We start from the raw sequence: 21,529 nt of genomic DNA on the forward strand, positions 1-21,529 counted from the left end.
GATGGAACCCAGGCATTGGGAGCACGGAGTCTCAGCCACTGAACCATCAGGGAAGCCCCCGTGAAAGGGATTTTCTTAATTCTTCCCCTCTCTTTCTGGCCTCAGGCTCTGTCCTGGGCTTTGGGATCCTAGTAGGAGTTTGGCAAGGACAAGAGTTGGGCCCTGAAGCACAGTGCAAGTGAAGTGATGGCAGGAGGGCTGGGTCTGAAGAGCAGCTTCAGATATCTAGGCTGGGACCTCCGGGTGGAGAAGGCGCTGCCAAAGGAAGGATGAACTACTGGTCTGGTTGAGGACCCTGCGAGCCGCCTCCAGGGGAAGGCTGACAAGCCGCCCTCTCCCGAGCTCGGGAGGACTGGCACCCCCTCTAAAGCCAGAATCACCTACATCCTGGGTGAGTTCACCCACCCTCCTCTCCTTTCTGGCTACACCGTCTTTCTAACCATCAAAGGGTTAAAGCGGTTTCCACGTGATTTCCCCATCATCCAGGTTACTTGGGCTGCAGCTCCCGGCTTGAAAACCTGGGAAATAAACAAAAGTCCCAAACAATTTCTCAGTACCCTAGCAATGCACCCTCTCTCCACCCCAACCCCCACTCCACAGAGAAGGACAACCCTTTGGGTAAAAAGTGTGTGTGTGAAAGGTGCAGGTGTGTGTCTACATATGCGCAGGTGCTGGGGAGCGGCTTCCCAGAGAGAGTGGGGCCACGTGGTGAGTGCCCCTTCCCTCACTCCCCCTGGGGCTCTGGGTGCAGGAGATTCACGTGGGGCCAACGCTCCGGGGGAGGAGGAAGAGGAAAAAAGTGGTGTGTGGGGAAGCAGGCCGCACACACCTGGCGCCTTGTGGAATGAAATCTTTATTAATTATTAAACCGAGTTCCCTCGGGAGCGAGCAGAGCCGTGGCAGGCGGGGCGGGAATGGCGGGGTGGAGGCTGGGGTAGGGAGGAGGGGTGAGGAGTGGGTGCTGGGCACCCGTTCAGTCCCAGGGTACCCCGACAGGAAGGAAGCTGACCCTCTGGGCGCGGGACCGGGGCGGGAGGGGGTCGGGTGATCGCTGCTGGAGAGTGCGTTTCCCCTGCGCGTGGGGGGACCCCGGGAGTGAGGGTGGGAAGAGAATGCTAGAGGAGGCAGCCCGGGGGTGGAGGGAAGTGGGGAGAGGGCCGGCCGGCCGGCTCCTCCCCGGGGTCTTGATCCCAGAACAGTAGCCGCCTGTTTTCCCAAGACTGGGGGAGGGAGCGGCCGGAGGAGAGGAGGGGGCGTGCGGAGGGAGGGTTTCCATTCTTCTTCGGTCTCGCTCGCCCCTACCCCGCTCCTCCGAAGGGAATCGGGCCGCTCAGCCGGGCGTCCGGGGTGGTGGCGGGGGGGAGGGGGTGCCCAGACAAAAGGAGCTTGTGCCTTTAAGGCGGGGAGTCCGGGAGCCGGCGGGGAGGGGACTTCTGGATCCGGGGTAGAGGGCGGCTGCGCTGGACAACAAGGGAGGGGGCGCGGGCCCGGCGCTCAGCGGACGGCGGGCGGCACGGCCGGGACGCACGGGCACGGAGCAGGACCGCGGGACTGCCGGCCGGCCGGCCGGAGCCCGCGGGGACGGCGGGGCGGGGGCCCCGGGGACGCGCCGACCCCGGCCGGCAGGTGAGACCGCGCGGAGGAGCGTCGCGGGAGGCGGCGGCGCCCGGCGCTCGGGGCTCGGCGCGGCGGCGGGCGGACTCCCGCGCAGCCCCCCGAGAGTTCTGTGGTCGCGGAGGAGCGGCGAGCTCCGGGCCGTCGGGACTGGCGGAGGGAAGTCGGGAGGGGATGGATGGGGGACGGTGGACTCAGGCCCGGGGCTGCAGCCTCCCACCCTCAGCCCTCGCTGGGCGCTTCTCTTTCTCCACCCGGAGTGAGTTCCCGGCTGGCGGGGAAGATGGGGAGAGGCATGTACGGCTGGGAGGGGCTGCCCTGAGGTTTTTGCAGCCGGGTTGTGGGTGCGTCTTCGAGTTTGAAGTAGAGTGTGGTTGTGCTTGGGGAAGAAGGGAGGGAGGGGTGTCCTCTGCCTGCAATCACCCACCTCACCCCAGACCTTGGGAACAGAAAGGGTTGGTGTGCTGGCTGGCTGCTAAGGCAGACTTTATTCAGAACAGCTCTGGGGCCCGACTGAAAAGCTCGAATCAGGAGTCAGGCGGTAGACTCTTTCCCCAGCCTCCCCTGCCCTGCGTGCCTTGTGACTGGAGGACCCTGATGGGGGTTTTCTGGTTGTGGCGGAGGACGGAGCTCAGTGCCATCTTCAGGGAGACCAGGGGCTACGGAAGGGAGGGATAGGGTCGCTGGACCTCCTGATAGAGGCCCTGGCCAGGCTCATCCACATCTGGATAGGCCTGGAATTGAGGCCCACGTCCCAGCCTGATGGGTGGTGCTGGCACTGAAGTGCCCAACCTGGGCAGCGCCTTCTGCCATGAACTTTCTGAAGTCCTTTTAAAGTCCCCCCCGGAGCCTCCTTTTGCCAAGGAGGGCAGGGGCAGAGGGGTCCTGGGAACAGGAGGTGGCCAGGAAGAGGGTGTAGAGTGAAGGGTGTAGGGCGAAGCAGCAAGTACAGCCATCCTTGGGGCTGGGGCCTGGCCTGCTTCAGGCTCCAAGTCGCAGACCCACCAGAGGACCCAGATTTGGGGTCAGGGACCCTGGGCCTGGGTCTGCCAGGCTGCATGGACACAGCTCCCAGATGGAGCTGGAGGTGCCTGTATCTGCGTTGGAGCAGAAGATCGGTGAGAGAGAGCAAAGAGACCAGGAGCCTGGGGAGGAGGGGCCCCGGCGCAGGCTCAGGAGCCTGCATCTGGGGAGGAAGGGGTGGTCTGTGGTTCACAGAGTTGGGTTCCTGGACATGTAGGGGTGGGGGCCCATATAGGGAAGTTTTGTGGCTTTGAACAGTACCCTGCCCTGTTCCCTGCCGTACCAGCCTGGCATGGGGTGCCGGGAGTGAGTTCTCCCAAGTTGGGCAGCGCCTGGAGTGGAGCCCAGGGTGGGATGGTTGCAATGGGTTGGACAATTACAGATCTCCGAAGCTATCCGCTTGTGGGGTCAGAGTGTTCTTGGGAGGGTCATGCGCTCTGCAGGACAGTGTGTGTCCTTCCTCTGTGAGTACAAGCCACAGGCTAGAATGTGCTTCCAGGGGGTGGGAACGTGCGGGAACGTGGCCAGAAACGGGTCCTTTGGGAACAGAGGTCTGGCCAGTGGGGGGGGGGTGGTAAGGACAGGTCAGGGGACGGGTGAGGGAGAGGAGACTGAAGCAAAATATCACAGGGAGTGGGCAACCTGCTCGCTCTGGGTTGTGTGTCATGCAGCTCTGGAGACTGACAGTTGAGGACATGGCGACACGTGACTGGCTGGCACGCGTGTGGTTTTGCTCATGATTTTTCCTCTCTTTCCATCTCTTGGACATTGACAGGCTTTTGGGTTCAAAGTGGTGGAAGGCGGGGAGAAGAGCTCACGTTTATTAAGTGTGTACTCTGTGTGTGGCAGGGGCTGTTATTCTTTCCTCGCAACACTTCTTATTCCCATTTTACAGATGAAGAAAGTGACGTAGGGAGGTGATGTAACTTTGTCCAAGGCCGTGAAGCTAGCAAGTGATCACAGTAAGGTTTGAAGCCTGGTCTCATTCCCAAGACCTCGTTTCCAGGGAAGTGTTTTGAAGAGCCAGGCTTTCTTCGGTGACCTTTTCCAAACGCCAGCCTGACCAGAAGTCTTAGGTTTTGGATCTGTTTCTCCAGATGGTGCTGTTGGTGATGTTAAGGGGTTGAAGGACACCGAGGGAACTTGGTGGAGTGTGCTTGGGAATGGGGGTTTCCCATGTGCGGAGAGGTCCCCAGGCTGCCTTCTGCTCTGAAATCCCTGGCTGTCAGCTTGAAGCACTGCTTCTGTGGCCACCTGGGGCAAGTCCTGGGTACTCCTCTCGTGAATACAAATGTCAATGCTGCTAGCTCTGCAGGTTTAAGTATGAGGAGCCCCTCACGGTGCCCCGTGGCCATGGAGGAGTGTAGCCCTGGAGGGGACACAGGCATCCGTGATGGCAGGGCTCTCACCCTCACCTTCTGAGCTGGGCTCAGCTGGAGACATGTCCAGGGTTTTGTCAGGGAGTCCTCCCGGAGACGTGAGATCTGGGGCTGACTTGGTTACTTGTGGTCTCTAGAGTCTGGGCTGGCCGTGTAAGACTACAGTGGACCTCAGTTTCATTTTGTTTTGTTTGGCTATCAAATCTGTCCTGTGCACTGGGTAGCCACAGGACCAGCCTCACAGGGTTTTAGTGATGATCAGATAGTAGTTCAAAGCAGAGGGAAAGTGCATGGAAGTGTTATCTATCCATCTGTCCCCCAACCCAACTGTCCACTCAGCAAACATTCATTTAGACCCTTCTAGGTGTTGTAGATGTGGCAGTGAGCAAAACCAGCCAAAATCCTTGCCCTCGTGAAGTTGGCATTCCAGTTAGGAGAGACAGACAATGAACAAATAAGAAAAATATATAGAATGGCAGTTGCCGATAAGAGTGGTAGAGAAAAATAAAGCATAAAGCTCGGAAGAGAGATAGGGAGCGCCAGGAAAGGGGGTTGCTATTTTAATAGAGTGGTTAGGGAAAGCTCACTGATAAGGGGGTGTTTGAGTTGTGACCTGGAGGAGCCCTTGTTCTAGGCAAAGGGGACAGCAAGCACCAAGGTCCCATGCTGGCTTGTGCATGGTGTGTTGGGGAACAGCAAAGAGGCTAAGAGAAGCAGAGTGCAGAAAGAGAGATGGAGCATCATAGGATTACCACTATTAGTTATTATTTCACATTAGCTGCTCCGAACTAGCCCCTTGAGCTTGCTTTTTTTCTATCTTTTCCACATATAAATTGGTTGAGTACCTGCTATGAGCCAGGCTCAATGCTCGGGGTACTTGGGGGTGGGGATAAAGTGCTGAACAAACTAGGTGTCATCCCTCCTTTCAAAACATTTGTAGTCTGGGGGCAGATTCACACAATAAACAAGGGCTGTTGTGGTTGCTGTTCTCTAAGTCTTGTCCGACTCTTTGTGACCCCAAGGACTGCGGCACACCAGCCTTCCCTGTCCTTCATCATCCCCTGGAGTTTGCTTAAACTCATGTCCACTGAGTCAGTGATGCCATCCAACCATCTTGTCTTCTTGGCCCCCTTCTCCTCCTGCCCTCAGTCTTTCCCAGCATCAGGGTCTTTTCCAAGGGATGGTTTAGTTTCAGTTGTGATCAGTTACTACGGAGGGAGTGCATGGAGAGTGAATAGGGACCAAACCTAGTCTGGGTGGGGGTACTGGGACACCTTCCTGAGGAAGTTACGTTTAAGCTGGGACCTGAGGGAGAGTTTGACTTTCACTTGGTGAAGTGAGCGGTGTGTGTGTACGAGCGCACGCGTGCAAGATCCCCCCCCGCCCCCCGTGTACAGAGGTCACCAATTGGCAGCTCACAGGCTGAATTCATTCCATAGATGTGATTTATTTGGCTTGCAGTATTGAGAAATGTTGGTTACTTGCCAAAGTTTAATTTTTTTTTTTTTAAATCTTTTGACCGCGCCACACGGCATGTGGTATCTGGTTCTCTGACCAGGGATGGCTCCTGGGCCCCCTGCTTTGGGAGTGTGGAGTCTTAACCACTGAACCACCAGGGAAGTCCCTTGCCAACATGTAAAACCAGGAGATGTCGTGTTAAAGTCTACTTTTTTTTTTAAAGCTTCTGTTGAAAAATCAGATTGGATTCCACTGGGACACCCGTGGCACCAGTCCCCGAGTGCGGGGTGGTGCTAGCCCCTGTCTAGGGTGTGCCCTCTCTCCTGAGCCGGGCGGCTTTTCTCACTGACAGGTCACATCAAATCAGTGCCTTGTAAGGAAGAGGTGGATGTTTAAGTGAACTGCTTTGGAGTCAGACCGATCTGGGTTAGAATCTTAGCTCTTATACTTGTGTGGCTGCTTGACCTTGGGCAGGTGACCCTATCCGTCTCTGCTTCGATTTCCTCACCTGTTGACTAGGGCTACCCTGGTCTTCCTCAGAGTCATTTTAGGAGGAGGATGTGCCTGAAGCACTCAGCTTGGCAGCAGAAAGTGCCGTTAGTGAGAGCTGCTGGTGGTGGCAGCCCACGATGGGGGTATTGACACGTCTCATTCCTTTCCTCCCCGCAGGATGTCGTGGTTTAGCGGCCTCTTGGTCCCCAAGGTGGATGAACGGAAAACAGCCTGGGGGGAGCGCAATGGGCAGCAGCGGCCACGCCGCGGGACCCGCACCAGTGGCTTCTGCACGCCCCGCTACATGAGCTGCCTCCAGGGTGCGCAGCCACCCAGCCCAACCCCCGCCACTGCCCCTCGGTGCCCCTGGCAGGATGAGGCCTTCATCCGGAGGGGCGGCCCGGGCAAGGGCCCGGAGCTGGGGCTGCGGGCGGTGGCCCTGGGCTTCGAGGACCCTGAGGCGGCCGCGGCCGGCGGAGCAGCGGAGGCGGCCCCCGCCGTGGCCACCAGGAGCAGGCGGGCTTGCTGGCGCCGGCTGGTGCAGGTGTTCCAGTCGAAGCAGTTCCGCTCGGCCAAGCTGGAGCGCCTGTACCAGCGGTACTTCTTCCAGATGAACCAGAGCAGCCTGACGCTGCTCATGGCGGCGCTCGTGCTGCTCACGGCGGTGCTGCTGGCCTTCCACGCAGCGCCCGCCCGCCCTCAGCCCGCCTATGTGGCCCTGCTGGCCTGTGCCGCCACCCTCTTCGTGGCACTCATGGTGGTGTGCAACCGCCACAGCTTCCGCCAGGACTCCATGTGGGTGGTGAGCTATGTGGTGCTGGGCATCCTGGCGGCCGTGCAGGTCGGGGGCGCCCTGGCAGCCGACCCGCACAGCCCGTCTGCAGGCCTCTGGTGCCCCGTGTTCTTTGTCTACATCACCTACACACTCCTCCCTATCCGCATGCGGGCCGCTGTCTTCAGCGGCCTGGGCCTCTCCACCCTGCATTTGGTCTTGGCCTGGCAGCTCAACCGTGGTGATGCCTTCCTCTGGAAGCAGGTGGGTGGTCAGGGAGGTAGGCCTTGGGGCATCAGGCCAGGAATGAGAAGGGGTCTGGTGATCAGGGCGGTGGGTGAGCCCTGGATGGACACTGGGCGAGGGATGTCTGGCTGGATCTGGAAGGAGGGGCAGGGGTCTGGAGGCCTGGTTGTGGGGGTCAGTCTCCATCTGGGATCTGGGGCAGAAGGCCCTGCTGAGGGGGAGGAAGGCTGCAGACCCTGTGCTCTGCTCCCATGGGCCGCTGTCCGCAGCTCTTTAGCCTGAGGCTTGTGAAATAGTATCATCTGCAGAGACACCGTGGAGGGCTGGAGGAGGGCAGGTGATATTTAGCCCCTGGGTGGGGGCAAGGCTGAGAGGGCAGGGGAGGCTACATCCTACCCTGACCCCTGACCCCCCAGCCTGAGACTCTGGGCTTGGTGCCTGCCTTCTAGGCAGCTCTTGGCGGGGACCAAGGGGGGACCAAGTAGGCTTTCGATGGAGTTAGCAAGGGAGGAGTCACCTTCTCCTGGACCAAGGCCAGCTCCAAGAGGACAGGGGAGGTGATGGGTGGTCTCTCCTCTCCTGGGCTGGGAGTAGTTTGGGGTGGAGCTGTGGACAAGAGGGGCATTAGGCTCCGACCTCATCTCGCCTACTTCCCACTGAGCACCAGGGCTCTGGCAACTGCCTTGAGGCTCTCTGCCCATGTGGGCTTCTGCCTCTGGGTTCTGAGCGGTATGTGAGGTGAGGCTCTCGTAAGAGCTTGGCTGCGGGCAGACCTGGTTGTCCAAGGGGCTGAAATCTTCTCTGTGAGAGTGCAGACAGCACACCTTGCCTCTCCCAGTCTTAGTTTCCCATTCTGTAAAAGGAAGATGCAATGGTGTCTACCTCGTGATGCTGCTGAGGGCCCTGCCTCATAGGGTGGTGTCCTCACCTGCAGTGAGGTGTGGGGAGGCTGGAGGGGATGGTACCCAGTAAAGGGGCTTCCGGGACGTCTGTTGCAGAGAGATGTGAGCCAGTGGAGTCGGCTGTCTCATGTCGTCCCCTGTCCAGGCACAGGGGCTTTTGCCCAGCTGAGCCTTTGGGGCTGCTATAGATACAGCTCCCCAACACTCCTTGTGATCCCTCCGTGGCCCCTACTTTAGATGATGCTGCCCTCTTTCTTGCTCTGCCTTGCCCAGAGCCTGTGGCCTGTAGCCCACCCAGCCCCACCCACAAAGAGGAAGTTGCCTGGGGCTCCCAGGGTGAGAAGCTGGGTGCTCTGGCATGATGCCCTTCCCTGCCTTGCCTGTGGAACAGAATGTACCTTTTTAAGAGTAACCTTATAGCCAGTTTGTTTGTGGAGCACATACCCGCAGGGCGCTGTCAGATCTCTTAAAGGGCCAGGGTCCTTCTGCCGTTGCTAGCCCCCCATCTCTCTCCAGGGGAGCTGTCACACTGGGCATTGGAGTTGGACTGCCCTTTTGGGGAAGGAGGAGCTTGGAGGTGGGACTTCCCATCCCCCATCCTTTCTAGGGTAGATGGGTGTCTCTTCCCTGCTCCCTGCTGGCCTGGTGCCCAGAGCTAAGCCCAGGGCCTGACTAGGGAGGCATAGTTCCATGGAGGCCAGGACTGCACCAGTCTCCCGCCTCTCCAGGGTGCCCAACCAGTGGGGCTCAGTGGGCATGTTCTTGGGGTGAGTGGAGGAAGCTGCCCATGGCCTGTGCCAGCCCTTGGGGCCAGGGCAGCCCATACCCCTTCTCTGAACTGAGGATTCCCTGCACCCATTTGGCTTTCAGGTTTCTGGGTGGGGCTCTGGCCTCCTTTCTATGGTCCTTGGGCAGCCCCTTCCCAGCTCCAGGCCCTTCATCCTCCTCTGACCCACTCACCCAGACACACTGAGCAGCTTCACCCAGTGACCCAGTCCAGCCTGGCGTGTCCTGCAGTGTCCTGGCAGCCATTTTTTCTCACAGTCAGATCGGGGTCTGTGTACAGATCTATTTCAGTCTCTTGTCCCCCTTCCCCTTCCCTCCACCATGACTCACATTTTCCTCTTGGGCTCCTGGGGCCAGGAAGGGAAGTTGCCTGGTTTGCCCCCCCTTTTCTTCTCCCCCACTGGGGGCTATTCTTAGAAACCCCCGAGGGAGATAGTGTGCCCCCCTTCTTCTCCCCTGCTGCTGGGAAGGGGGTGGTCTTGTGAGCTAGACAGAGAAGGGAAGCTGGGAGACCAATCCTAGAGGGCAGGAGCTGGGAATGGTGGGGGTTAGCTGGCCCACCCTCCGTCTTACCCAAGGAACAAGAAGCCAAGGTCCCAGAGACTGAGTGACAGGCCCAATTTTGCAGGATGAGTCCTGGTTCCAGGCAGAGCCCAGAACTCCTGGCTTCCAGTTGGTGCTCTTGCCCTCCCTTCTCCCAAAACCAGAGCCCTGCCCCAGCCAACTCTGGGGTGGAGCCACGAGTGCCAGGTTAACTCCTGAAGTTCCAGAATCACTGAGGCCAGCTTCCCTTAGACTCGCTCTCTAGTCACTGTTGCTGCTGCTGACTGAGGATGGAACACCCTTGGGTTGGGGTCCTAGGGTGTAGGGACCTGGCTGGACCAAGTGTTGGAGGTGGCCAGGCGTGGTGGCACCCCATCCCAGCTCAGAAGGGTTCTTCGTGTCTGGAATTGGACTCCCAAGCCTGGGTTCTGAGGTGGGCCTCAAGAGCGTTGGTGAGTGGAGTGAGTTGGAGTCCTGGGAACGTGGGCTGTAGTACACAGTAGGGTTAGGACACAGCCTGGAGTCTGACTGTCCTGGACTCAAGTCCCATGCCAGCTACTACCAGCGGTGAGATCCTGGGCAGGTTATACAACTTCTGTGCACCTGAGTCCCTCACCTTTAAAATAGGATCATGCTCCCATCTCATAAGAGTTACAAGAAATGCATCCGTTAATGTATAAAGCACACCTATACAATCCAGGCATGTTGTAAATAGCCAACAAATTAGCTATTAGTAGTCATTATTATCATATTAATTTATGTCAGGGTAGGGAGGAACCTTGGAGATCTTACTGTCCCTCTCCAGGTTCTAGACAAGCAGACAGGCCCAGAGAGATGAGGTGACTTGTCCTGGGCACGCACAGGAAGATTTGGAGCTCAGGTCTCCTGGGTGTCGTCCTGTGAGGAGAACCACATGCTGGAGCAGCAGCATGTCTTTTGTTTGGGGTGTTTGTGGGGCAGGGAGTCAGAGAGTGCTGGGCCCAGGCCCTGTGACCTACTTGGCCCTGGCTGGTGCTTCCACTCCTAGGAGCTGTGAGAAGATCACATTTCTCACCACGGGTGAGCCAGGCAGGGAGCTGGACCCCTGTGGGGAATGGGGAGCTGGACTGCAGGGGTGGGGCTGGCTTGGGGAAGACAAGGCACAGGATCCTGGCTTCCTCCCCAAAGCAGTGCGTCCACCGAGAGCCTAACTAGTTGCAGCTGTGTGTGTTGGGAGTGGTCACCATTTGCCTCTGCTACCCCTCTGCAGCTCGGTGCCAACATGCTGCTGTTCCTCTGCACCAATGTCATTGGGATCTGCACACACTATCCGGCTGAGGTGTCTCAGCGCCAGGCATTTCAAGAGACCCGCGGTTACATCCAGGCCCGGCTGCACCTGCAGCATGAGAACCGGCAGCAGGTGGGGCTGCTCTCCCTCTTCACAGACTTCCCCCGCCCCCTGCCAGTAGCCTGCAGGTTGGGTCTGCCACCTGTGCCATGGAGTACTGTGAATGGTTCCCCCTGACTGTGCAGCACAAAGGTTCTCTGACTTTGGAGTTGCTGGCCTGTCAGAGGAGGAGAGGGAATAGATGCAGTGCACCTGAGGGGTTGAATGGGGTGTTTGTCAGAGAAGACTGGGGTGTGTGTCTGGTGAGGGCTCTAACGGAGGAGGGTCAGGCTACGGTCCAGGAGGGAAGCTCAGGTCTCCAGAGAGGTCAGGGAGGGTTCCAGGATGTGGAGGGACCAGGAGGGATTAAAGCGTTGGGCCAGGGAGATAGTGGTGCCCTGTTGAAACCACTGGTCTAGGAGCGGCTGCTGCTGTCTGTGTTGCCCCAGCATGTTGCCATGGAGATGAAAGAAGACATCAACACAAAGAAAGAAGACATGATGTTTCATAAGATCTACATTCAGAAGCACGACAATGTCAGGTAGGGTGGGGGTGGGGAGGATACTGGGAGAGGTGGGGGCGGTCTGTGAGTCTCTGAGGGCCACACCGTCCTTCTGTCTTCTGCCATTGTCCACAGCATCCTGTTTGCAGACATTGAAGGCTTCACCAGCCTGGCATCCCAGTGCACAGCGCAGGAGCTGGTCATGACCCTGAACGAGCTCTTTGCCCGGTTCGACAAGCTGGCTGCGGTGAGGGTGCTGGGGCTAGGGGGCAGGGGCGACCCGGTGGGGCGCACCTCTCTGGCAGCAGCTTGGGGGTGAGAGCCTGTGGAGTCTGCAGTGAGAGTAGTGAGCTAGGCAGGCTGGCTGGTAAGAGAGTAAAGGTGACTGTCCCCCAACTCTTTCTGCTTCAGGAAAATCACTGCCTGAGGATCAAGATCTTAGGGGACTGTTACTACTGCGTGTCAGGGCTGCCAGAGGCCCGGGCAGACCATGCCCACTGCTGCGTGGAGATGGGGGTGGACATGATCGAGGCTATCTCGTGAGCACCGTTCCCTCCCAGGCTTCCTGGGACTGAGGGGGGCTCTGCCTGCCCCTGCCCTTCGATGTGTCCTTAGGACCTTTCCTCAGTCTTGGCTGTCTCTCTGTCTTGGAGATCCACGCCTGGGGAGGGGAAAGGCTTCAGCCCATGTGAAGATCCACGTGCACCTTAGACTCCAGCGGCTGGGATGGGGCAGGGGGAGTCAGGGTGAGGGGGGATTTACGCTGGAGAGAATGCCAGTTGTAGGCCTGCTGGGCGAGTGGCGATTCCTCATCTCGCCCAGTCCCATAGGACACTGCTGGACCCCTGCTGGTGAACAGGGTTCCCAAAGGTTTGTCCTTGAGCCCTGTGCAGCCTCCTACCTGTGTCCCGCCAAGGGCGTGTCCCGCCAAGGGTGTGCCGTGTGCCCTGTGGCTGGGTCTGTCCTTGCCCACTTGGCTCCAAGGCAAGCTCAAGGCCTGGGCTCTGGACTGGGGGTGGGGAGGACTACCGGGAGCTAAGCCAGGCCCCTCCTCCCAGGCTGGTGCGCGAGGTGACGGGGGTAAACGTGAACATGCGCGTGGGCATCCACAGTGGGCGTGTGCACTGCGGTGTCCTTGGCTTGCGGAAATGGCAGTTTGACGTGTGGTCCAATGACGTGACTCTGGCCAACCACATGGAGGCCGGGGGCCGGGCCGGGTGAGTGCGGGCCCAGGGGTGAGGGGTGGCGGCCATTGGGGGAGCCAGGGCCTTACCCGCCTGTCCCACGCAGCCGCATCCACATCACCCGGGCCACGCTGCAGTACCTGAACGGGGACTATGAGGTGGAGCCGGGCCGGGGCGGGGAGCGCAACGCCTACCTCAAGGAGCAGCACATTGAGACCTTCCTCATCCTGGGAGCCAGCCAGAAACGGGTCAGGGTCGGGTGGGGAAGGCGGCTGGGGAGAGGGGCAGATGGAGGGAGCAAGCAGAGGCCTTCTCTGGGCGCCTCTTCCCAGCCTGTACCTGTGCTGTCTACACAGAAAGAGGAGAAGGCCATGCTGGCCAAGCTACAGCGGGCACGGGCCAACTCCATGGAGGGGCTGATGCCACGCTGGGTGCCTGACCGTGCCTTCTCCCGGACCAAGGACTCCAAGGCTTTCCGCCAGATGGTGAGGGACCCACCGCGCCTGGCCCGGGCCTTGGTTTCTTGTTTCCCTCAACACTCAGTATCGCCCTGCCCTCTTCTGCCTCCCTTGTGGAGGCTGTTGTTTCTGTAGTTTCTGCAATTGGGAATGGGAGGGCTGATTTCATCCCAGGGGTCCCAAGCTCCCCAGAATCTATCGGGAAAGCCTTCAGCACTGTGTTGGGGGTGGGGAAGGGACTGTAGAGGTGAAGGTGGCCTGCCCCTCACCTCACTCACACACTGTCCCTTTCTCCAGGGCATCGATGATTCCAGCAAAGACAAGTAAGTCAAGTTGTTGAGGAGGGGGGGTGGGTGAAGGCACTTGCAGCCTGGGGTGAGGCGTTGGGGAGCTGAGATCCCCCTCTTCCCTGGACTTCAGACGTGTCGTGTGGGACCGGGTGCCACCTGCCCCTCTGAGTGCTGCCCATGCCCCTCCTTTCTCATCACTTGTCACGTGGCCGTGGTCAGGCGCCTGGTGAAGCCATGTCCTCTGCCCTCAGCCGGGGTGCTCAGGATGCCCTGAACCCTGAGGATGAGGTAGACGAGTTCCTCGGCCGGGCCATTGATGCCCGCAGCATCGATCAGCTGCGCAAGGACCATGTGCGCCGGTTCCTGCTCACCTTCCAGAGAGAGGATCTTGAAAAGAAGGTTTGGGGGGTACAAGGGTAGCAGGAGGAGGTCCCGGCAGGGCGGTCTGAGCACAAGTGAGGGAACAGGAGAAGTTTCTAGGGAGCGGGGGGTGACCACCGGGCACTGGGGATTCACCTCAGCTGGGCCAACTGGCAACACCCTGCCTTCCGAGGGCAGTGGCAGCCAGCTTAGTCTCCTCTCCTTCAGTACTCACGCAAGGTGGACCCCCGCTTTGGAGCCTACGTAGCCTGTGCCCTGCTGGTCTTCTGCTTCATCTGCTTCATCCAGCTTGTCATCTTCCCACGGTGAGAGCTCTGCCCCTCCCTGCTGGGCTTCTCTTCCCTCTACCACTTCCCAGGCCCTTCTTAAACTCCTCGCAAGCACACAGTCCTGGGGCCTGCCCCCTGCCTGCCCAGGGAGTGGGAAAGGACCCCCAGATCTCCCAGAGTAACATCTTCCCTGGCCCCCTCCCGCCCAGCTCAGCCCTGATGCTTGGCATCCACGCCGGGATCTTCCTGCTGTTACTGGTCACCGTGCTGACCTGCGCTGTGTACTCCTGTGGCTCTGTACGTGGGGGACCTTCCGGGGCTGGTCGGGGAGGCCAGGCCGGGAGTGGGGAGGGAGGAGAAGGCCAGGCCTCTGCCACTAGGCCTGGCCCTGGGTGGCCTTACCCGTTGGGTGACGTGGCCTCTGTCTCTGTCTCCTGCCTCCTGACAGCTGTTCCCTGAGGCCCTGCGACGTGTGTCTCGCAGTATCGTCCGCTCGAGGGCACATAGCACCGCAGTTGGCATCTTTTCTGTCCTGCTTGTGTTCACCTCCGCCGTTGCCAGCATGGTAAAGGTCCAGGGAGAATTCTTCTCCTCCTCCTCTGTGCCAAGCACTGTTCTGGGTGCTGGGGCTACAAAGAGGAAGGAGACACATTTCCTCCTCAAAGCAGGAGTGAGGTTAACCCCTGTCCTCCTGGCTTTCTCCCTTTGCCTCTTGTTATCCCTCAGTGAGAACTTGGGCCTCTGGCATATAAGGCACTTGGGCATGGCCCTGGTAACCCCTTCCCCCCTCAGTTACCCTAATATATACCTCCTCTTCCCCTGTTTTTGCAGTTCACCTGTAACCACACCCCTATACGAACTTGTGCAGCCCGGATGTTGAATTTAACCCCTGCCGACATTACCGCCTGCCACCTGCAGCAGCTCAATTACTCTCTGGGCCTGGATGCTCCCCTGTGTGAGGGCACCGCACCCACCTGCAGCTTCCCCGAGGTGTCCAGGCAGTGGTCAGGCGGGGTGGGGGGGGTCCTGATCAGTGCCAGTTCCTCACCTTTCTGTGCCAGGCTTGGTGGTGGGCACTGGGGACCCAGCATCTCACCAGAGTCTCCAACTCCAGGAGCAGCCCTGGCGTGGTGTGGTGTCAGGGTGTGTGGAGGGCGAAGGAGGCTTGGGTTTGAGGTGGTCAAGGGGGCTCAGGCCAGGCGGCGGCGTGCCTTTTGCTCTGCCCTCTCACCCAGACTTCCTCTGCCTTCGCTCCGCAGTACTTCATTGGGAACGTGTTGCTGAGTCTCTTGGCCAGCTCTGTCTTCCTGCACATCAGTAGTATCGGGAAGTTGGCCATGATCTTTGTCCTGGGGCTCGTCTATCTGGTGCTGCTTCTGCTGGGTCCCCCAGCCACCGTCTTTGACAACTATGACCTCCTGCTGGGCGTCCATGGCTTGTGAGTTTATTCTCAACCCCTTTAATCCCCCAGGAGCCTCTTGACCCCGCCAGGTCGCTGAGAGCCCTTTGTGCCCTGGCATGCTACCACTCATCCCTCACATGAGGGGAAAGGAGGTAGCAACTGACCCCTAACAGTCAACTCAAGGAAACCCCAGACCTGGGAAATCCCTTTGTCTTTAGGTTAGACATTAACAATAAAAACTCCCTCTTGCATTTGCAGGTTTCATATCCACTCTTAACTACTTGTAGGTCACATAGCTGCTTGGGGTAGAGCCCCGGCTAGGAAAGGAACCAAAACTCGGGCTCCTGCTTTAGGGCTCTGCCTGGGACAACACTGGCTTTTCCTCTGTAAAAGCCCACACCTTATGTGGCAGAAACATATGGTGTGGTAGAAAAAGCCTCTGCAGCCTGCTGAGTTTGAATCCCTACTCTGCCACTTATTAGCTGTGTGACCTTAGATCGGTGAGTTAACTTCTCCGAGCCTCAGTTTCCTCATCTGTAAAATGGCAGTGCCATCTATATCACAGGGTAGTTGTAAAGATTATAGTAACATTTATCGAAGACTTGCTGATGCCAAGCACTGTGCTGTCTTTTTTTTTTTTTAATTTAAAGCATTTTTTAAGAATTTAGACTGTGCTGTGTCTTTATTGTGCTACTTGGGCTTTCTATAGCTGTGGATGTGCTAAGCCTTTTGCTCACATTGTTTAGATCTGATCACTCTTGTATTGATGAGGAAACTGAGGCTTACAGAGTTAAACAACTTGTTCCAGGTCACATAGTTGGTGGGTAGAGGAGCCAGGAGTGGAATCTCTGCTCTTAATATAAGCAAATGCCTTGGCCTGGTCCCTGATCTGTGGTGCTCAGTAAATGCAGTTTCTGTCTCCTCTTCCATGCCCTGACCTGGTGACCCAGGAAGAACCAATGACTTTGTCTCTTGTATCTTCTTGCCAGGGCTTCTTCCAATGAGACCTTTGATGGGCTGGACTGGTGAGTGAGGGCTCCAGGGCAGCAAAGGGCTGGGCTGCCAGACGCCTCTTTCAGCCACTGAGCCCGCCTCTGCTTCCCTCAGCCCAGCGGCCGGGAGGGTGGCACTCAAATACATGACCCCCGTGATTCTGCTGGTGTTCGCACTGGCGCTGTACCTGCATGCCCAGCAGGTGGAGTCCACAGCCCGCCTGGACTTCCTCTGGAAGCTGCAGGTGACAGGGCAGGCCTCTGGGGTGGGTGGGTGGTTCCTGGGGGCGGAGCCTGGGCCGTGTCAGGCATCTCTTAGTCTGGTCAAGGTTCAGCCTGCCCTCAGCCCACCCTGGCTCCATGCTTTCCCTGTGCCCACCCCCATCCCCCGCCTCATCCTGTCCCTGCCCCCTCGGCCCCTCTGCCTGTTCTTCGGCCTCATCTCTCCCTGGTTTTCTTCTCCCATGCGGTTCCCTTAGATACCCTTCTCCAGGTGTTGGCCGCTGTACCCACGCCTTGTGGATGTTGGGCAGTGGGTGATGGGTGTGGTGTCCACAGGCAACAGGGGAGAAGGAGGAGATGGAGGAGCTCCAGGCCTACAACCGGCGGCTGCTACATAACATTCTGCCCAAGGATGTGGCCGCCCACTTCCTGGCACGGGAGCGCCGGAACGACGAGCTCTACTATCAGTCCTGTGAATGTGTGGCCGTCATGTTCGCCTCCATTGCCAACTTCTCTGAGTTCTACGTGGAGCTGGAGGCCAACAACGAGGGTGTCGAGTGCCTGCGACTGCTCAATGAGATCATTGCTGATTTTGATGAGGTACTTGTCCCTTAGGCTGGTGCTGGCAGAGGGTAGGGGGATGTGGGGACCAGAGAGGTGGGAGAACTTTGGATAAGAAGGCAAGGATTGGAGGGGCTCATCTGATGAGACCCAGAGATGTGAAGGGTAGGAGTAAAGGTAGGCACCGTGGAGTTAGGGACAGATATGAATGTGTCACAGGCAGCAGGGTCAGCTCCAGTGGGGCAGGGTCATTGTTACTGAGGAGCAAAGGAGGACGTGAAGATCTGTGGAGGGGCCAGTAGAGTTAGCGAGTGGATGTCATTGAAGAAGGAGCTGGTAATCTGTAGACTACAGCCTCATGAGGCCAAGTAATCAAGATGATCCCCTGAATAGAGAAAATGGAAGTAAAATATGAGGAAGCGTCCTGAACATCCAGGTCAGGTCTGGAGAGAAGGCACTTCCTCAGTCTGGGACTCTCTCCAGCGCTGAGGGTTGGAATCATTAATGCCTGATATCCCTCCTGTGGTTCTGGGTTCTGTAGCGGGCTGTAGAAGTTGTCCTGGAGTTGTGTGCTCAAGTCCCTGCTTGGGTTTTGACAGCTGCCTAGTAAGGGAAACGTTTTCCCAGTTCCTAGCCCAGCACCAAGAGCAGTAGTTGGAAGCGGGGCTCACATACTGGAGGGAAGTATGAGGCAGGGAAGTGAGGCAGGGGCCAGAGCATGGCCAGGAAGGAGCCTTGGGGCAGGACTGGGTCTGGCCTTTCTGCCTTGACAGCCGGGTCCCCCTGTGCTATCCAGATCATCAGTGAGGAGCGCTTCCGGCAGCTGGAGAAGATCAAGACAATTGGTAGCACCTACATGGCTGCCTCTGGGCTGAATGCCAGCACCTATGATCAGGTGGGCCGCTCCCACATCACTGCCCTCGCTGACTATGCCATGCGGCTCATGGAACAGATGAAGCACATCAATGAGCACTCCTTCAACAATTTCCAGATGAAGATTGGTAAGAAGGCCTGGATCATGGCACGTTTTCCCAGGGATGTTTCTGGGGTGAAGCTGAGGCAGCAGGCTAGGGATGGTGTCTCAGACTCCCCATCAGGAGTCCCGTGGGGGTTTCCTTTTCTCTCGCTTCCTATATCATCTGATGTTAAGAATAGATACCATTTATTAAGGGCCTCCTATGTGCTAAGCATTGTCTCAGATTTTTTTTTTTTAACACATATCAATCCTCACATTATTATCCCCTTTTACAGAAAAGAGTTGGATTTTCAGAGTGGGTAAATAACTCAGCCAAGGTCATACAACTAGTTACGGCTGAACTGGGATTCAAGACCAGGTTTATGTAGATACCAGTACCTATGTCCCTATCTGTGGCTGGTCTGGTAAGAGGCACTTCCTCCCAGATGAGCTGGTGGATGGGAGTTGTTAATAGTGTGGGTTCTGGAATCAGAATGTCAGAATGTTTGAATTCTGGCTCTTCCACTTATGTGCTTATTTAGCAAGTCACCTAACTTCTGTAAGCTTCAGGTACCGTTTCTATAAAATGGGGATGGTGAGCCCTACCTTGTAGGGCTGTTGAGAGGCTGAGATAGTGTAGAATGCTTATAGAGCGGTTGGCACGGCATGAGCCTTTGGTGGATTAGCTGCCGTTCTGGCATAGCCTTTCTGACTCAGGGGAGCTCCTTGACATTCTTTACAACCAGGAGACTTGTCCCTTTTCCACTTTCTTCTCTGGGTCCTTCTAAAGGTGCCGGGCGGTGGTGGCTCCCTGGGCTGACTGGGGAACATCCACTGCTCTCAATTTCTTACTTTTATCCCTGCCCACCCCAGGACTGAACATGGGCCCAGTTGTGGCAGGCGTCATTGGGGCTCGGAAGCCACAGTATGACATCTGGGGGAACACAGTGAATGTCTCAAGTCGAATGGACAGCACTGGGGTCCCCGACCGAATCCAGGTGAGGGGGTTGTAAGCGGAAGCTGGAAGGGGTCTGGGTGTGGGGAGCTTCCACAGGGCCCCCTCTGCAGTCAGCCAGGACAGGGGTAGGGTGGCGATATTCTGTATTTGGTGGAGGAGGTTATAGGGGGAGATAGTAGCATGACCAGAGAACCCCTGAGCCCCTGCAAATGCAGCAGGAAGGATCCTGGCCTAAGCAGGTTCCCCTCCCACCCCCCCAGGTGACCACGGACCTGTACCAGGTTCTAGCGGCCAAGGGCTACCAGCTGGAGTGTCGAGGGGTGGTCAAGGTGAAGGGCAAGGGGGAGATGACCACCTACTTCCTCAATGGGGGCCCCAGCAGTTAGCAGGGCCCAGCTACAGATCAACTGAAAGGACCAAGGTGGGCATTTGGGTGGACTCTGTGCTTGCTGGGGGAAGCTGTGGCAGGGGCCACTGAGCTTTCAGACCCTGCTGATCACAAAGGGAACACCCCAGCAGGCTGTTCAACTACGTCCTCAGGCTGGTGAACGAGGGGATACCAAGAGGATTATGCAAGTAACTTTTAAGATCTAGGGTAGGGCTGTTTTCCCTCCTTTCTTCCAGCTTTTGGGAGCAGGGGAGGGGGCAGCAGCAAAGGTGGGGGGACCCTTCCTGCCTGAGAGATTAAAATGGCAGCTTGTCACACCTCCCCTTTCCCTGTCTGTCTGGGCAACATGCTCAGGGCTGGGCCCTTTCTTTCCCTTTTTCCTGGGAATCTTTTGTACAAAGACTGGGGCAGGGTTGAAGAGTGCCTGTTCCACGCTTGCCTTTGCTGTGCCTGCATCCCCAGCATGGGTCCTGGGCCCTCCCCACCCTGCCAGGTCTCCCTCAGGGACACAGGGCCAAGGAGGGAGAGGCTTGGGAGACCCAGCTCTGTCCATATTTCAGGGGAACGTTTCCATTTGCCAAATCCTAGTCCCACGATCTGTCCCCAAAGGGGAACAAAGGGACTTCTGACAGCTCAGATTAGCCTCAGTTCCTGCACAGCTCCAGGGAGAGGGGCATCTGGTCTCATTGGTACTGTGAAAAGACCCAGCCAGGGAGCAGGCACGTGCATGAGGGTGTTAGAAGACTGGAAGGTGGACGTTCGCCTGCAGGTGCCAAAGAGAGCAGGCCGGCCAGGGATGGGGGTGGTGCCAGACTCTGAAGGTCAGGATCAGGCCACTCTGCCCCCGCACACTCTTGCTGTCTGCTGCAAGAGACACAGAGCGTCTCTACCCCTTCTGTTGCCAAATAGAAAAGGGCCAGGGCCTGGAGGAAGACGACCCTGATCCTAAACCCGTCCTCCCAGACCTCTGGCACTGGGGAGGGCCTGTGTGTCTGTGTAACTGTGTGTGCACGGTGGTCCGTGTGTGTCTGTTTTCCAGGTCTATGTATCCTTACGCTCCTGCTCCTCAACTCTCCACCCTGGGTTGCCTCTTTCCTGTGGGCCTCTGTCTTCTGGGAATAAGGCAGATGTCTGATTTCAAGGGATGGAGACAGATGCCCAGTTTGCACAGGAGTGGGATGGGGTATGGTAACAAGAGGAGGGTGACTGGGGAGAGGAGGTCTTTTGTGCCAAATCCCTAATTGCCTTCTGGGGACCACGTATGCAGCATGACTGTCTCTCTGCTAGGGCAGGGACCCAAGCGCCTGCTGGAGCCCCCATGCTCCTTGCACTTGAAGTCTCTGGGGTTTGGTGGGCAGAGGCTCAGGAGTCCCCTGGATTTCCCCAGCTGGTATCCTGGGATGTGGTAAGCCTTGGGGCTTAGGTAGCATGGAATCTCCCGAGGACCCAGATTCTGGTACTAGGGGCAAGGGGAGGGGAACCCGGACCTCAGCCGTCCCTAGTCTACAGCCTGAGCCCAGCGTGCTCCAGGCTCCCCAGTCCCCATGAAGCCTGCGGGGGCTGGCAGGAGGATTAGGAGGGCTGGGCCTTAGATTCCCTTCTTGTCCGTGCCTGCCTTTCACCCGCTTCCCTTCAGCCTTGCCTCTGGCCTGAATGAGTCGGTGCCTTGGTTTCTCTGTACCTGTTTAAGCTGAGGCAGTGGCCACAGTTTTGCTTGAAGATCGCTTTGTCTCAGAGGTGTTAAGAGGCAGAGGGGAGAGGGTCCCAGAGTTGCTGACTTTGGGGACTGGAAGGGGTAGGTGGTACTCTTGCCCTTCCTCATGCCCTTTCTGACTCTAGTTCCTTGCAGAGGTTGTTTCTGGCTCTTATTGACTGCTCTGGGGCATCTTCATGTATCAACCAAGTGGGCCATCAGTCACTTCATTAGCCAAGGCATGAGAAGAGAAAAGACTAGGTGGTCCAGATGAAGTCAGCTCCCCTTCCCTCAGCCACAGCCCTGGACAGGAAGGTTCTGCATGGGGTCCTGGGGTGGGGGTGAGGCTGTAAGGAGACCAGAGTGGAAGACTGCTTCACTTACAGCAGAAGTGAGTGACTTGTGTCTGCTTCTTGCTAGTGGAAGGGGCCTGTCTGCACCCTGGCTCCCTGCACCACAGTGCCAGCCATGCATTTCTCCTGGGCTGATATTGCCCTCTTCCTTGCCAGTTGGTGGGGGAGTCAGTGGATGGGAGGCCATGGACTTTGGTTTTATAATGTAACCAGCGTGGAGGCCGGGGGGAGGGTGGCATACCGTTGTATTTCAGTGAAATATTTAATATATTTAAATATCAATAAAAATCAAATTCTTTGTAAAATTCCCTGTTCTCTGCAGCTGTTCTGGGCCCTGGGT

At 57.7% G+C, this 21,529-nt stretch overlaps 1 protein-coding gene across 3 annotated transcripts; it reads left to right on the forward strand.

The window, feature by feature from the left end:
* Nucleotides 1-1,501: 1,501 nt before the first annotated feature.
* LOC120861292 (adenylate cyclase type 6) lies at nucleotides 1,502-21,496 on the forward strand. 3 transcript variants are annotated; one of them, XR_005720517.1, is made up of 22 exons: nucleotides 1,502-1,626; nucleotides 6,144-7,002; nucleotides 10,465-10,614; nucleotides 11,001-11,122; nucleotides 11,219-11,330; nucleotides 11,495-11,622; nucleotides 12,142-12,300; nucleotides 12,374-12,515; nucleotides 12,624-12,752; nucleotides 13,023-13,048; nucleotides 13,267-13,414; nucleotides 13,604-13,701; nucleotides 13,875-13,962; nucleotides 14,114-14,230; nucleotides 14,497-14,655; nucleotides 14,925-15,103; nucleotides 16,057-16,092; nucleotides 16,175-16,304; nucleotides 16,618-16,881; nucleotides 17,616-17,843; nucleotides 18,671-18,795; nucleotides 19,016-21,496. XR_005720517.1 is itself a non-coding variant. In XM_040236925.1 (22 exons), exons 2-22 carry the CDS (start codon nucleotides 6,145-6,147, stop codon nucleotides 19,139-19,141), a joined length of 3,501 nt encoding a protein of 1,166 aa, XP_040092859.1. In that variant the 5' UTR covers nucleotides 1,502-1,626; nucleotide 6,144; the 3' UTR covers nucleotides 19,142-21,496. The 3 variants fall into 3 exon arrangements, 2 of the variants coding, with proteins under 2 accessions (XP_040092859.1, XP_040092860.1); XM_040236925.1 differs by having other exon boundaries at nucleotides 17,639-17,843; XM_040236926.1 differs by lacking the exon at nucleotides 1,502-1,626 and adding an exon at nucleotides 1,926-2,732 and having other exon boundaries at nucleotides 17,639-17,843.
* Nucleotides 21,497-21,529: the final 33 nt, after the last annotated feature.

Source organism: Oryx dammah, unplaced genomic scaffold (assembly GCF_014754425.2).
Source record: "Oryx dammah isolate SB20612 unplaced genomic scaffold, SCBI_Odam_1.1 HiC_scaffold_11232, whole genome shotgun sequence".
NCBI classification, from domain to species: domain Eukaryota; kingdom Metazoa; phylum Chordata; class Mammalia; order Artiodactyla; family Bovidae; genus Oryx; species Oryx dammah.